The sequence below is a fragment of the Paroedura picta genome, chromosome 1, assembly GCF_049243985.1.
Source record: "Paroedura picta isolate Pp20150507F chromosome 1, Ppicta_v3.0, whole genome shotgun sequence".
Classification (NCBI taxonomy): Eukaryota; Metazoa; Chordata; class Lepidosauria; order Squamata; family Gekkonidae; genus Paroedura; species Paroedura picta.
The window spans coordinates 144,521,787-144,536,416 of NC_135369.1; the positions used below are offsets into that span (position 1 = coordinate 144,521,787).

A 14,630-nucleotide genomic window follows, 5' to 3' on the forward strand; every position below is an offset into this window, starting at 1 on the left:
CAACAACGTTGTGCATAACTGCAAATTAGTAGCAATTTCAATTTGCCACACTCCTGCTACAAAGAATCAGTGTGCAATGGCCCCCAAAATTGTTTCAGTTTGTGCTCCCTGAACCAAGGTCGGGGGGGGGGGGAGCACACCTTGCCCAAACCTTTCATGGACTTTTGTCTGGTTCAGTTTGGGGATTGGCTGGTAGCCATTTTAGGCTGACAGGAGACAAGTGCAAATGTCCTGCTGACATCCTAAAAAGGTTGCAAGACACTTCAGCATGCCAGTTCACTTCCCATGCTTTCAACAGTAGTTAAGGGAACTGGCATGCTGAAATGGCTGCCACAGTGCAGTCCAGCAGACCCCAACCTGATCATGCAGACACCTCGCTTTCTGCATGATCGCTTGTTTGGTGGAGTCAGCTGGGCCTGCACCAGTCATCCCAAGATACTCCAAGCTGATCGTGCAGAGAGCTCAATCTCTGTGATTAGGTATTTGGCGGGGTCTGCCTGTCCTACACCACCCAGCCCAGCATACCCTGAGACCATCCTGTGGAGAACTCACTCTCCACAGGGTCAGCTGCTTGGCAGGAAGCCATTTTAGCCTGCCATTTGGCTTCCCCCACTTTTAAGCAGGGGGAAGAGAACTAGTTCATTTCAGAGGATTGGGTGATCAGGGGTTCAAGGTTCAGGTAAACCAGAATCCTAAGCTAAACCAGAACTGTTCAGTTCATACGCACCCTTAGTGTCTATTAGAGTCTTTCTCAACCAGGATTTTATGAAACCTTAGGGTTTTTTGATAGCCCTGGGGTTTCTTGACAGCCCAGGAAGGGTTTCCCAAATGGCTGGGATTTAATTTATTTTTTATATTTCTTAAATAATGTGTTAAACATTTATTGGTTTATGTGACCATATATGGTCATGTCAACCTGCCCCCCCCCCATGGACAATGATGGGAGGTGGTGGGAAAGGGAGGGGCCCCAAGCAGGCAAATATACAGCTATACTTTCCAACCATATTCTGCATGGTTGCACCACTTCTGGGTTTTCTCAAAGAATGTTTCAGGGGTTTCTCAATAGTAAAAATTTTGAAAAAAGCTGGTCTATCAGATGCTTAGAACCACTACAGGGATCAGTATAGCATTGGCTACTTCTTTATTCAAAGATTTACCAGCCTGAGGCGAATCTTGCTGAGCAGCAACCATAATTAATTATTTAGTTATGGCAACACATTCTTGCCTTGACTTCTCATGAGGGGCAGTATTGTGAGGGTGCTTTCCCTTTCTGCCAAATCATTAATGTGGCCTAATGTATAAGCTAACAAGAAAATTGATTTAAATTCAGCATGTTTATATATAGATGTCATGGTGCTGTTAATCTTTTCAAAGCAGGAACTGAAAAGCATAGTGTTGACAGTGGAACTAGTGAAAATGACTTCTTAAGAGTCACTTGAGGGAAGGCATCTAAGCTGTTGTATAACTGTGATAAATGCAAATACATTTCCTTTCCTTTATAGTCTAAGATGACTTCTTTAAAAGTCTGCTTTGCAAAAGCTAGACATTTGAAAGAATGAATATTTTGATAAATTACTTTAGACATTATATCTGTACAATATTTTAATTAATTAAAATATAATAATTAAGATTTTAATTAAGATTTTAATTAATCATGAAATAATCCTTAGCTAGCTTCTGTCTAATGGGAAACAATCTTTCAAATCCACAAAATTAGGAAACAATTTTTCAAATCCACAAAATTATCAAATATTTATTTTTGTATTTTAAAATGCTTGGGTTTTTAAAATGTCTCTTTCAGATAATATGCTCCAAACTCTCTCAATATGTCATTTTTGTATACCTGATTCTATCAACAACCCCCAGAAGCCAAACAGTACTCATTTGTTTCAACTAATCAGTACAGGCCTTCAAAACTCACACGGCAGGAAAGAACATTGCAGTTCATCTGATTAAGAGTTCGATATATACAACTATTATCACTGAAATTCCTTCTCACAATAGACTAGTAATGCAGACATTATAAGCAGTAGCCATAAAACTGAACACATTAATCAAAACAAGAAACGGAACACATTAATCCAGACAAGAAACTTCAAAAACAAATGAGCATTAGCCATAAAGCTGCAGCTGGAAATTTATCAAAGTGTAAATTTCTGGATTCCAGCGTAAAAAAAAAGATATGAAAATTATTCTGCAGCCTTGTTAAATCCCTTATGACGGTTGCCAACACTGCAAACAGCAGGATGAGCTCCTTCATCTGAGAAGCAATGGCCATTGTGGAAATGTAGTCACAGAGACAAGAAGCAGGACAGTCTGAAGTCTGAAACACCAAGAAGAATAAAGACTTATCCAAAAGGTGTGTAATAAAATTAATAAAGGATTTTTTTTTTTACAATGTCCTTTCTTTCCTTCTTTTATTCAGTTCTAAGCATTCTGCCAGAATGGTGTCCAGATACAATCTGTTTTCAAATCACAAATTTTTCCTCACTGGCGAATCCTAAATGACAAATAATCATTATTAATATTCCATAACCTAAATATATTATTACAAAACATTTTTAATGTTTTATGTCAGAAATGGCTGATGGGGGTTGAAGCTGGCAAGTTCTGTGACTATCAGTGCAGTCTGCTGATGGATTGCTGGTTCAAATCCATTGATTTGTTCCAGTGACACAATAAATAATACAATCCCTTGGTAGTATTCTCTTCTATCATTATTATACCACTTAATTATGGGTGGTCCATAAGACAAATGATTAAGGATGTGCACATCTTTTTTAAAGATGACTCAAACATTTCTGTCATTTGGATAATACAATCATATGAGAAAACCAATGAATAAACACATTCAATAATTTCCCCAAATGGAGGAGTTAGGGAATTTGAGATTCTGGAAGCAGTTTTAAACTCTCTCTCATACATTTTACATCAGTCATGTTAAATATTAAATACAAATTAATTTTGACAATTAGCAACTTCTAACAATTATGAGTATGTACTGCGGATCTACATGCACAAAAACCCTTGGGAAAAAATGAAGGGAAAGTCTGCCAGGAAAGCAATTAGACATCCCACAAATGGTTTGGTTCACAGAGTCAGGAGAGTCTTACTGCACACATTTCTCAGATAATTGTTTAATGTTATTTTACAAGGCAGGAATATGTAGCGTTGGATACAGACTGGATAGACCTCAAGTCCCCAAGTCACCTGTAAAAACTCTCTGGTTAACATCAACCATTAGTCACTGCCCTTTTATGCATGTACAGCTTTTAGAAGAAGAAGAAGAAGAGTTGGTTCTTATATGCTGCTTTTCTCTACCCGAAGGAGTCTCAAAGTGGCTTACAATCACATTCCCTTCCTCTCCCCACAATAGACACCCTGTCAGGTAAGTGGGGCTGAGACAGCTGTGAGAACTGTGACGGGCCCAAGGTCACCCAGCTGGTTGCATGTGAAGAAATGGGGAATCAAACCCAGTTCTCCAGATCAGAGGCCGCTGCTCTTAATCATTACACCATGCTGGTCCTTCAGGCTCACATGCTGCGTGGGGGGGCACTGTCAGCACAACATATCTTAGGCTGCTGACTCACAGCAGTAGCAGCACAAGGGAGCTGAAGCCAGTGGTGCAGAAGGCACGCTCTTGGCCAGCATCTGTCTCTTTTTCCTGAGCTTGCAGCTGGATGCCATGCCTTGGGGAGGCTCAGCAACCCAAGGCGGAGCTCCTGAACATGCTGAGTGCCCTGATCCCACAGCAGGGAAGGGAGCACTTTTGCCAGCTCTCCAGGAGTTCATGCAGGATCAGCTACAGAGGATGAGGAAGAGGGGGGTCATTTTGCCCAGCCCATCCTACTCAACCAGGCCCTTGCACTGGCTCTATCTCTCACTCTGCTCCAAGGTGAAAGGAGAGTTGTGAGCTTCCAAGCTTTCCTGTTTAAAGAAAGAGGCACAGTGAACTGAACACAGTGTCTCCCTTCCTGAGGGCATGCATTTTTAAAATTGTAAATTACACTGTCTCAAACACACACAATGTTTAAAACTTTTCCTGGCACTAATTCCCTGTTACTAATTTTCCCTCCAGCAATCCAAGTTTATCAAAAAAGTCATATTGCCAGACTAATCCTATCTATAGATATAGATATAGATTTCATGGATATGCAACAATGGAGTTTGATTACCGATGAAGGGAGGAGGAATGGTGGTCTGAGAAGTGGGAGGAATGGCCTCAATGTGGATGTTGGAGAGGCCTCCAAGGGAGTGGAAAGAAAGTGTGTGGGAGAATCCATAGGAATCATTATGCACCTTCATCTTGGAAGTGAAACATGGGGAAACAGTGATGGGAAAGTGAACTGAGCACTGAAGTGATCAAATCAATGCAGAACAAAAAATAAAGCAAAATGACATGCAGAGTATGAGCCTCTTGTAGCGCAGAGTGGTAAGGCAGCCGTCTGAAAGCTTTGCCCATGAGGCTGGGAGTTCAGTCCCAGCAGCCGGCTCAAGGTTGACTCAGCCTTCCATCCTTCCGAGGTCGGTGAAATGAGTACCCAGCATGCTGGGGGGTAAACGGTAATGACTGGGGAAGGCACTGGCAAACCACCCCATATTGTGTCTGCCATGAAAACACTAGAGGGCGTCACCCTAAGGGTCAGACATGACTCGGTGCTTGCACAGGGGATACCTTGACCTTGACATGCAGAGTGAAAGTAAGGTGAAATGCAGAATGGAAAAGAAAACCCAAGGGACATGCTTAGCAAAAATGCATGAAAGGCCACTGTGAAATTCACTACAGTTCTAGGTCAGTCACCTAGTATTCCTCACAGGTTTGGTAGGAGGATTAAGTGAAGGGACATTAGTTATAGTCCTTTAAAGAATCAAAGAATAAAATGCAAATAAAATAAAATGGTATTTTAAAACCTGTGTTAGCTGACCCAAGCGATTCTCTGTTACGCGCTATTTCCATGTGTAGGAATTGGGGGAAGATTGTCAAGCCCTGCTTCAGTTGATTGCTTGTATGGAGTAGTGGTTAAGAAAATAGGTCAGTGTAATAATGCAAGAAAAAGGAATGATGTTTTAAAAATGAAAATTGAAATTTAAACAAAATATTTTTATATTTCTAGATAAGACAGTGCCATCCATTTTCAATCACATTCAGCAAAGCTTCAGGTGAACCAGTTGTAGTCCCAAAATGGTATTCTCCAAGAAACTAAACACTGGCTGCTTCCACATCAAGGTGATTTTCCACATGTCTGGTTGCTGATGCGATTCAGAGTGAAACTCCTTGGCAATGGAGATTCCAGGCAGCACAGGGGAATCTATTTTCTTACCATTTTTAGCCATAGTCTCCCTTTCACAGCAGAGGTGCATTGAAGCCCCCTGCCCATGCTGTGTTCTCAAATGAACCCCAGGATTGTATGGCCACCCTGTTTTAATTCCTCCCCAGAAGCATGACTGACACTGCATTGCAATAATATAACCTTTTAAAAAAACCTTTAAAAAACCCTCCACATGTTTGCAGACACCTCCAATGATTCCCACTTCCCTCACTGTAAGGCAGGCTGAGCTGTGGGTATTTCTTTTCTTCTTTAAATTCATGAGCATGATTAATGCTGGATATGAATAATGCAATACCTGTAAAACCTAAAAAATACAATCAAAGTTGCCCTCTAATGAATCCTCCCCTTTGTTTAAAGGATAGGTGATTCTCTTCTGCAGGGGACTGGCCCCTTGCAGACATTAAGTGAACAGCGTAACTAACTAGCTGTTTCCCCTTCACATACAAGAAACTGTTTCTGCTAATAGCTTACTGTCTGGGGGAAATTTTTTTATATATACATTTAAAACAATGCATGTGTGTGTGTGTGTGTGTGTGTGTGTGTGTGTAAGGAAAAGGATGTTGATGGTCTGTGCATGAACAGAAGGCAACATGATGTAGAAACATGGGGAAAAAACACCATTCAGATGGCTGAACATGGGAAATCTCTGCTGTAAAAGCAACCACTGTTCAGTCCCTAAGTACTGTAAAATCCTACTGAGATAGCAATGATCACTTGCAGATTTATTCACATTGTCCATGGCAATGTATAACACTTTAGTATCTTAATTTTAAAATCTAATCTATCCGTTCAAGTTACTAATGCAACTCATCAATAAAAATATGGAAATTGTGTGCAAAAACCCACAGTCCCATGGTGAGGGGCATCAACATTAATAAACCCCTCAAGAGAAAAGTAACCACACCTGAATTCTATCTCCATACATATGTGTATAAAAATGTCACTACATTGTATCTTTGGAAAGCACCATATTTACAAATATATAAATAGCCACAAGCCCCATTGAAAAATAAAATGGCCTCACACAACAGACGTGGTACAGCATACTTCACAATCACTCATGCTATAGCTGAATGAGTAAACTGTAAGAGGATATTTGCCAAGCTACTTGACACTTTCTAGTCAGCTTAATCAGATACCCTTTCGTTTCCTGTAGTGGGGAGACCAATGTTCTGCTACTCATAGTATACTCAGGGTCTATTTACATATCCTAAGGGAAGAGATGAACATACAAGTCATGTTACATCTGGCTTCACTGCTGTCTAAAACTATATAAGCTGACACCTTGTAGAAAGAGAAGACAATTTAGTGGAAAACGATTTATTGAACACAGTACCTGGGCAATTGAGATAAAGATGTTCTGCTGGCAGACATTTAAATTCCTGGACTTCTTTCTTTATAATCTGGCTGTATTAAGTTACTGTGGCAGCAATTCAACAGGGTACATAAACAGACATTATGTGCACATGACCAACATTTTTGGCAAAGTTTCCTAATCAAATGTTGTCCTTCCTCTTCCCATAGACCCCACAAAAATGAAATGTCAAGCAATTCAGAAAAATAGGCAGTCTGGTGACAGATTTTTTTATTTAAAGAAACGGATTTGGTACCCACATCTCCAATGCATTTTTGTACCAAGGAGTTTAGGGATTCTCCCGGGGGGAGGGAAAACTTCTGAACAGGAAAATCTGTAAAACATTTGTATATGTATCTGAACACCCATCTGGATCGAGGTTAAAGCTATATTCTATTTATTCATCCCTTTATTGGGGGCAAGGAAAAATAAAACAGATGTTTATAAAACTTTGAACGTACAATGAGGATACTTTTTTGAATAAAACAACAACATTCACAACTTTTTCCATCTCATGCGTCAGATCTTACACAATGAGGCTGAAAAATCAAACCACTGACAACGAAATTCAGAAGCAGCACCAAGTTACACTGGCTAGCCATCCTCAAATGAGCAAGAGACAACTACTGTTGGTGAAAGGCATTCCCTTCGTAGCCATCCACATAAAAACATTCTACAGAACATTCTCCAGAATGTATCTGAAATAATAATCTGCCATATGTGAATGTCTCTGCTGTTGATAGACAACTGTAAATTTTGCATACAAGTCATCCCTACAGGGATAGATTGAAAAATTGAATCCAGTTTTAATCTTATTCCAAGCAGTCAACATACTAAGCCATTTCATTCCCACCACGATTAGATTTTCATTTCATTAGCTAGTTATGGGAATAAGAGCTAAGCAAGAATCTAACAAAGTTCTTAACAAAAGCTTATTGGCTGAAGCCTGCAAGTAAAATAGACATTGGAGGAAAGTGGAAGCTCAAGGGAAATATAACATGGAAGGAAGACAGGGAGAACCCAACAAAAAATATCAAAGTTAGGGACCCATAAAGGGGTATGTAACAATAACATACTGTATTACTTACTGAAATTCTCTGATAAGAGGCACACTCCCCAACTTAAAACAAGGTTTTCCAACTCCACATGAAATCTGCCTCAAAGAAAAGCTTTCAGCCAAATTGAAACCTGCAAAATATGATATAGCGATATTATTTATTGATCATAAAATACAATTTTAAAACCCTGGATAAAATTATTGATGTATTGAATTTTCTAGATTAGCAATGGACATGCTGTTTCAAATCCCACAATTTTAATCACAGAATGTGTAAATCTCATTTTCTCTAAGGCATTAGTGTGAAATTCCCTTAGCACTGGATTTTGCAACTTTTGAGGAATACACTAACTCTTTTCTCCCAAATAAATGAATGAGAATAAAAGTGCTGTTCTCTAAACTTAATGATAGCTCTGCTGCTAATAATAATCACATCTGGAAAGGTGAAAGAAATGGAAATTTCAGGGCCAAACTAGAGGTAACTGTGCCCTCGTGGATCCCACAAGGATGTTGCTACCACTTCAAAGTAAGTTGAAAATATGATGTGGACCAGACCCACAAAGGGGAAACTGAGGCACTCTTGTTCCCCTTCAACTATGCCTTATCACATGCCAACATAGCTGCCTCTTATGACTGTTTTGGCAAAAGAGATCATGCTGTGGGCCTTTGCTGTACTTTAAAATGAATTTAAAATAACTAGTTTGTCCTCAATGTCTGTGCTACAGCCTTTAAAAATTAATTGTTCTTATTTAATTTCTAAAAACATAAAGGTACATTTAATTAAAAAATTAATATGTATATATTGAACATTTTCTGTTTTAAAACTCACCTGAAACATCAGCATTCTCTTTGTAGATGTGGCTAAACGGATGTTCTTCCTTTTTCAATAGTGGGCACACATTATCTATAAAATATGTACATATAAAATTTCATAATATTTTTAAAAAGGAATATATTTCTAATCGCTACACTACCACTAGTTTCACAATAATTTGAAGAGCTTAAAATAACAAAAAGTCATTTTTTAATATGCAAGGATTATGCCAATAACTCACACAAGCCTACAACACAGATTACTTCACCTGTTTTACGGCAATCAAATAAGATCTAAGGTACAGAAGCTGGATGATCCCTGACCTGGATAGACCACGCAAGCCCGATTTCATCAGGTCTCACAAACTAAGCAGGGCATCTTTAAAGAGGTAGATATCACTGGTTTTGTCTTTTTGTGTTTGCTGTTCCCGTGCCTGCTGTAATTTTCCTTTCAGCTTTTCTGACTTGTATTGCAGAACTGATTTGTATATTATTTTTATTGTGGATGCCATTAAAGGTTTTTGTATTGTATTGTATTGCAGGGGCATCTTGACTAGTATTTGAATGGAAGACCTCCAAGGAATACCAGCATCATGATATGGAGGCAAGCAATGGCAAACTACCTCTGAAGTCTCTTACCTTAAAAAAAAACCTATGGGATTGCTATAAGTCAGCTGTGACCTGATAGCAAAAAAATGTAACAGAATCAGAAAAAGAAATGATAAAATTGTTCTCAGAGTTATTCTATTTCAGACTCCTGGTGAAGATCCTGTAAATGAATGCTCCTTCCATATTAGAAGGTATCCAGTGCTGTCCTAAAAAGAGGCCTATTATAAATGGAGTTTTCCCCCTCAATTTCACTGTGTCAGGTTTTCTTTTTCATTCTGTATTGATTTTCCTCTCCTTAGCACACAGTTCACTTTCTGATTGCTGTTTCCCCATATTTTCTGAGAGTAGTGTTCTGCCAGTTTTTCCCTTGCTTCACTTCCAAGCTCAAAAGCAGATAGATTCTTTGGATTCACCCCCACCCTATCCCTGCATCTTGGAGGCCACTCCCCTGCCCACAGTGAGCTCATTCCTCCCACTCAGCACATTGTGCCACCCCCCCCCCCTTCATCAGTGTACAAGTTCCTCTATTGCTTACTATTTCCAGCATGTAAATGGGGGAGAGGGTATGACAGGACGCATGAGTCTATCAATCTGAATTAATTGCTAAACTTGGATCACGGTGAAAAATTATCTATAGGAAATGCTAAGGCTGATTCTCCATCAGCAATCTCCTTCATTGCCACACAAGTGCCAACTTCCCCCCCCCCCTCATCATTTTACTTATTTTTACCAGCAGCATGAGACTTGTGATGATTTGGGGCAATTGCTAGTCTCAGGGGCTTTCCGCACTGGGATCCTTGTAGCAAATTGTTTGCTAAACGAAAACTCACCATTTTAAATAGTGGAATTCGTCGTTATGCATACCTGCCTTTGTAGTGGAATCTAGTTGTGTTTCTATCATTTCCCACAGGCTTCCGGTCTCAGCAAAAATCGCTAGAAAGAAAGCGCTATTGCCGAGCTCGTCCCGCCCCTGGCCGTCAAGCAGCCAATGGGCAGCCGTTAGCATGCTCCCAAACAGCCCCTTTCCCTTTAAGAAAGGTTGTTTTTTTTTAAAACACACCCGTTGCAACGAATATGCGTTGCTTCGTTGCAACGGAGAGACCCATCCAGCTGGCAGGTGTGTTTGAGCTGCCGTTTCATCGTTGCCACGCTCCCCCCGAGTGAAAAAAAAAATCCCCCAACCACGGGCGCGATTTTCGGCCGAAAACTGTGTGAAAAATAAAGGGAAAATACATTAGCAATACATCTCTGTTGTTTGTGCTTGGTGACTTTAAACAGCTCTGGGGAGGGACTGCAGCCGGGGAAGCCTCACTGGCTAAACAGAGGCTCGCCGGTGCATTGATCTCCGCTCGCTCGGAGAAAAAAAAATGGCGATCGCTTCGCCGGAAGATCAGAGGAAAGAGCCAGGGGGAGGGACTTTGTAGAAACCACAGCAATGGTAACGCACAGAACTTTCCCGCTAGTGTTGCAGATTGGTTGCAGGAGTGTAGCGCTTTCCGGAAGGTGAATCCACTTTTGGGGATTTTCCTGAAAGCGCTACAACGAAGCGCTTTTTGCGGATCGGTTTCAGGCGTGTGGCAGATTGTCAACGACGTTGTGCATAACGGCAAATTAGTAGCATTTTCAATTGGCAACCATTGTGCGATTTTGAAGGAGTGCGGAAAGCCCCTCAGTTTGCAAGGGGGGGGGAAGTGATAGGGGAAAAATGCTTCTCTGGCAGCTCTCTGAGAAGCCTCTTTGCAAACTCTGAAAGGGGTGGGGTGGCAAGAGAGGGGAAAGACGAGCAATGAAAGAGGGGGATGATGGAAGGTGGTGACTCTTTTCGATTTTTCACAGTGGCCAATAATAAAACAAAATCCAACAGAGGTTGGCAATAAGAAAAGAGAGCTCTGCAGCTGGTCTAGTCAGTTACAAAAATAGTTTAGTCTGTTTCAGGATTTAAATTCTTTTGCCTGTGTTCCTTTGTGTTCCCTTTTATTCAAGGAATTGAACAATGGAGATTTATATGGAAGGCACTTGATGCTATTGTGCAACTGCAATAGGCTATTGTGTTAAGTTTTTAAAAACAATCTTTGGATCCCCCCACATGTTACAAGTGATGTGCCTACCCCAGTTTCCTTAAAAAACAAAAAACTATGTTGTAGCTGCAGAAAAAAAATAAACCAGAGGAAAAGAATGATGCATCTGGCAGGCACAGAACTCTGAATTTAAGCTTAAAGGCTTGACTGCTCGGATTCTCTGCAGTACGCTGTGGGTGCATAATAGGCTAGAGTTACACCCTTCTAAATCTGTTGAAATGAATGAATTTTGAAGTAACTCAAGTAAGGTTTACACTGTAATTCTTTTTATTAAGTTACACTATTCAAAGTATATTGCCAACGCTGTAATAAGAAGCCTAATTAAACATTATTTCAGCTATCTGTGTTAAAAGTAAATTTATCTGCACTGTGACAAAATGCTCCAATGCTATTCTGAAAGGACAGTTTTTCCTCTGGGCTGGGGGGAGGGGCTGCTAAGCCCCTATTCACCTTCCCTTTCATATGTTAATTGACCTGGTCAGGAAGCAGGTGCCTGAAGTAGGGAAGGGGAGAGCTTCTTCTTCCCAGAATTCCTAGGTGAAGGGCTTCCTGTAGGAGGGGGCAGGAGAGTATATCTCATCCTGATCATAAGAAGGAAGGGGCCTTTTTGGTTTTTGGCTGTTGGTCTTTGCCCGCTGATCATCAGGGAAGGAGCCTGCTCATGGAAGAAGGGTTGAGCAGCCATCTTGGACATGTGAGCAATGCATGGGAACCTCTTTAAGCAAAGGTGCCTGTCCTCTTCTTAACATCAGATAGGATATGTTTAGAGGAGGGACAGTTTCTTTTGCCTAACTCTGTACTTTGCTAAAGATCTGTTTTTTTAAAAAAAAAATCTTGTTCTTTTCATAATAAAATCTTGTATAAATTGGAAGTGGGCCATGGTTCTCTGATCCACGTAGTGCTCCCCCGCCTCAGAAATGGTAGTGGAAGTGTAAATGGAAGACCCAGAGGGGTGAACCCTTGCAGTGCTCAGGTGCTGGGGCTGTGGGAGACCACAAAAGCAAGGCCTCACAGGTGTGGAAGGGGCATCTAGGGGTCCTGGCTCTCTAACTGCAACCCTCTACTTTAGCCAGGTGGTGGCAGCGGTTACCCAGAGTTTGTTTTGCCACCAGCCAGAACAGGGGGTGGGCAAGGAGTGACCGAACTGGGGCTGCGACTGGGCCCAAACAATATGGAGTATAAGAAAGTGCAAAATTAAGCATCTGATTTCAGTGGAGGAAAATGAAGTAGAGGTTTAACTTGGCCACTGAAAACAAGGGAAATATAAAGTGCCTAATTCTGGCTGAGTTACATCCCAAAAAATATTTGCCACTTTGTGATAAAATGTATAATCACATATAGTTGTACATTTTAAAAATACATATGTAAATTCTTGAGATCAGACTCTGCAGTATCTGTTAATATTACAACAATGAATGAAAACATGTAATTGGATTACCAGATCAAGAGCCAAACATTATTTACCGTGAAGACAGAGGTTTTGTCACAATGCTGAGTTAATGCTGTTAAACTTTGGAACAATGTTAAATAACAAAATCATAACCATTCTTTTCTAAATATCTCTGCTAGACATTTAGCTCTACAATAGGAATTGTTTAAAATATGTTAATGCATTTCTCCCTCTTGAATAAATTAATGCTGCAACTCTGAAAATACTTTCCTAGGAATAAGCCCCATAGCATAGAATAAGACTATTGCTGTGTAGATCTGTTTAGGATTGCTCTAAGAGTTGTAAAGTATTCAAAGTCAAAAGAACAAACTATAATAGTTAACATAATAAAGCATGTTATGCAAAGGATTGAATAAATCCAAAATTTTCTCAATTTGCTAAGCCTTCTATAAATTGTTAACAATCAAAGGCCTTAATATTAATAGGGTGAATCCCTATTGACTGTGGAATGGTATTCATATATGAAAAACTTCCCCACCTCAGCAGTCCAGGGTTAGGAGTAGTAGTAGTAGTAGAAGGAGCAGGAGCAGAAGAAGAAGAGTTGGTTCTTATATGCCGCTTTTCTCTACCCAAAGGAGTCTCAAAGCAGCAAATGTGCCCCTGTGAGATGTTGGGTGCCTGGGATCAATGTGGGAGACAAAGGCATTTTCCAGACTGCACCCTTAAGAGGCCAGGCAAACCTTCCAACCACAATGGCCCTGTCGGATTTATTGGCTCTTGCCAAGGAAGACTCGTGTGCTTGATACAAAAATGTTTTGAAAATGGTGGCCAGGGGTGTGCTGTCATTTGCTACGGAGATTGAATGAAATAATGGGAAAGGAGGACAATGGCTGCTAGTGTCAGGCCTCCTAACTGAAATATCTGTTTGTTTCAGCACAGGTGCCTTCCAGCAGTGAAACATTTCCATGCTGGTATGGGATGTTTTCTTAGAAGCCACCCAAACGCAACCTTTCTGGGCAGGTTAGGGGGACAATCCCTGAGAAAATGTTCAGATTCCAAGGAAAAGACTATCTTGTGAATTCATTTTGGAATTAAAAAAAGAATTGGGGGGGGGTGAAGAAGAACTGGGGCAGCACTGGGATGTTAACAAAGTTGTGTGGATGCAAGAAAGAAAAGAAAATGTCAGGGAATGAGAATGGAATGTTAAGGCAGTCTGGAAAACACCCAAGTGAAGGCCTGCAGTGAGAGCGGAGTTTCCCCCCTCTCTTTTCCACTGGCAGAATAACTTGCCTCAGCCCAAGAACACGGCTATCATCCACCCCAATATATATTTTTTTTATTTGGAAACCATCCATAAAGTCAGGGTACAGCTACAGATCCCAAGGACCTCCCTAAATATTTAGTTACTTAGTGTCCTTGATCTGTTTTCTTGGGGAAAGGTCACACTTTTTCCTGGGGCCAGATGATAGCAGGCCTCTTTCTTCTAAGCATCATTGAGTCACATGTGGCACTTTCAGTTGCTGGAAGGTCTGTGATCTCCAAGGCTACAATATATACCTTGCGGATAACAAAACGGCAGCACCCAGCATTTCACTCCTATGAGTAAACAAGTCATGTCCGTGAAAGATGTGGCTCAAAGTGGCAAGTGATCAGCTTCTTGGAAGAGAGAATATCGTGATTCACTGGAGGATTTCATGTCAGGTCTGTTCATGGGTCAACCTTTGCTGGTTGAAATTACATACAGTTAGGAATTTTCAGTACTGAAATATTGTTTAAAGGAGAGACCACATGTGAATCATTTGTGCCGAGCATGGGCCTACTTATTTACTGCAGATGGAATCTGTATTGAATTTAATATGTGAAGTCCCTAAGAAAGATTGCCAAAACATGTTAGGGGTTTTCCAAAATCCCATAAGGTGGAAAGGGAGAAGATCTTGCATAGTACTAGTATCGGTATGTACCAGCAGAACAGCACAGTCAAGAAAAGGTTGCATGGAAA

The 14,630-nt window shown here is 40.6% G+C and overlaps 1 protein-coding gene across 3 annotated transcripts in view; it reads right to left on the minus strand.

The window, feature by feature from the left end:
• The window catches only part of COL19A1 (collagen type XIX alpha 1 chain), a 255,136-nt gene that overhangs the window by 215,710 nt on the left and 24,796 nt on the right, over positions 1-14,630 (minus strand). For all 3 annotated transcript variants that reach the window (XM_077307567.1, XM_077307559.1, XM_077307577.1), the window contains exons 3-4: positions 8,571-8,645; positions 7,773-7,872 (exon numbers count right to left, since the gene is read on the minus strand). In XM_077307567.1, coding sequence (XP_077163682.1) covers positions 7,773-7,872; positions 8,571-8,645 — 175 coding nt within the window. The remainder of the gene's footprint in view (positions 1-7,772; positions 7,873-8,570; positions 8,646-14,630) is intronic.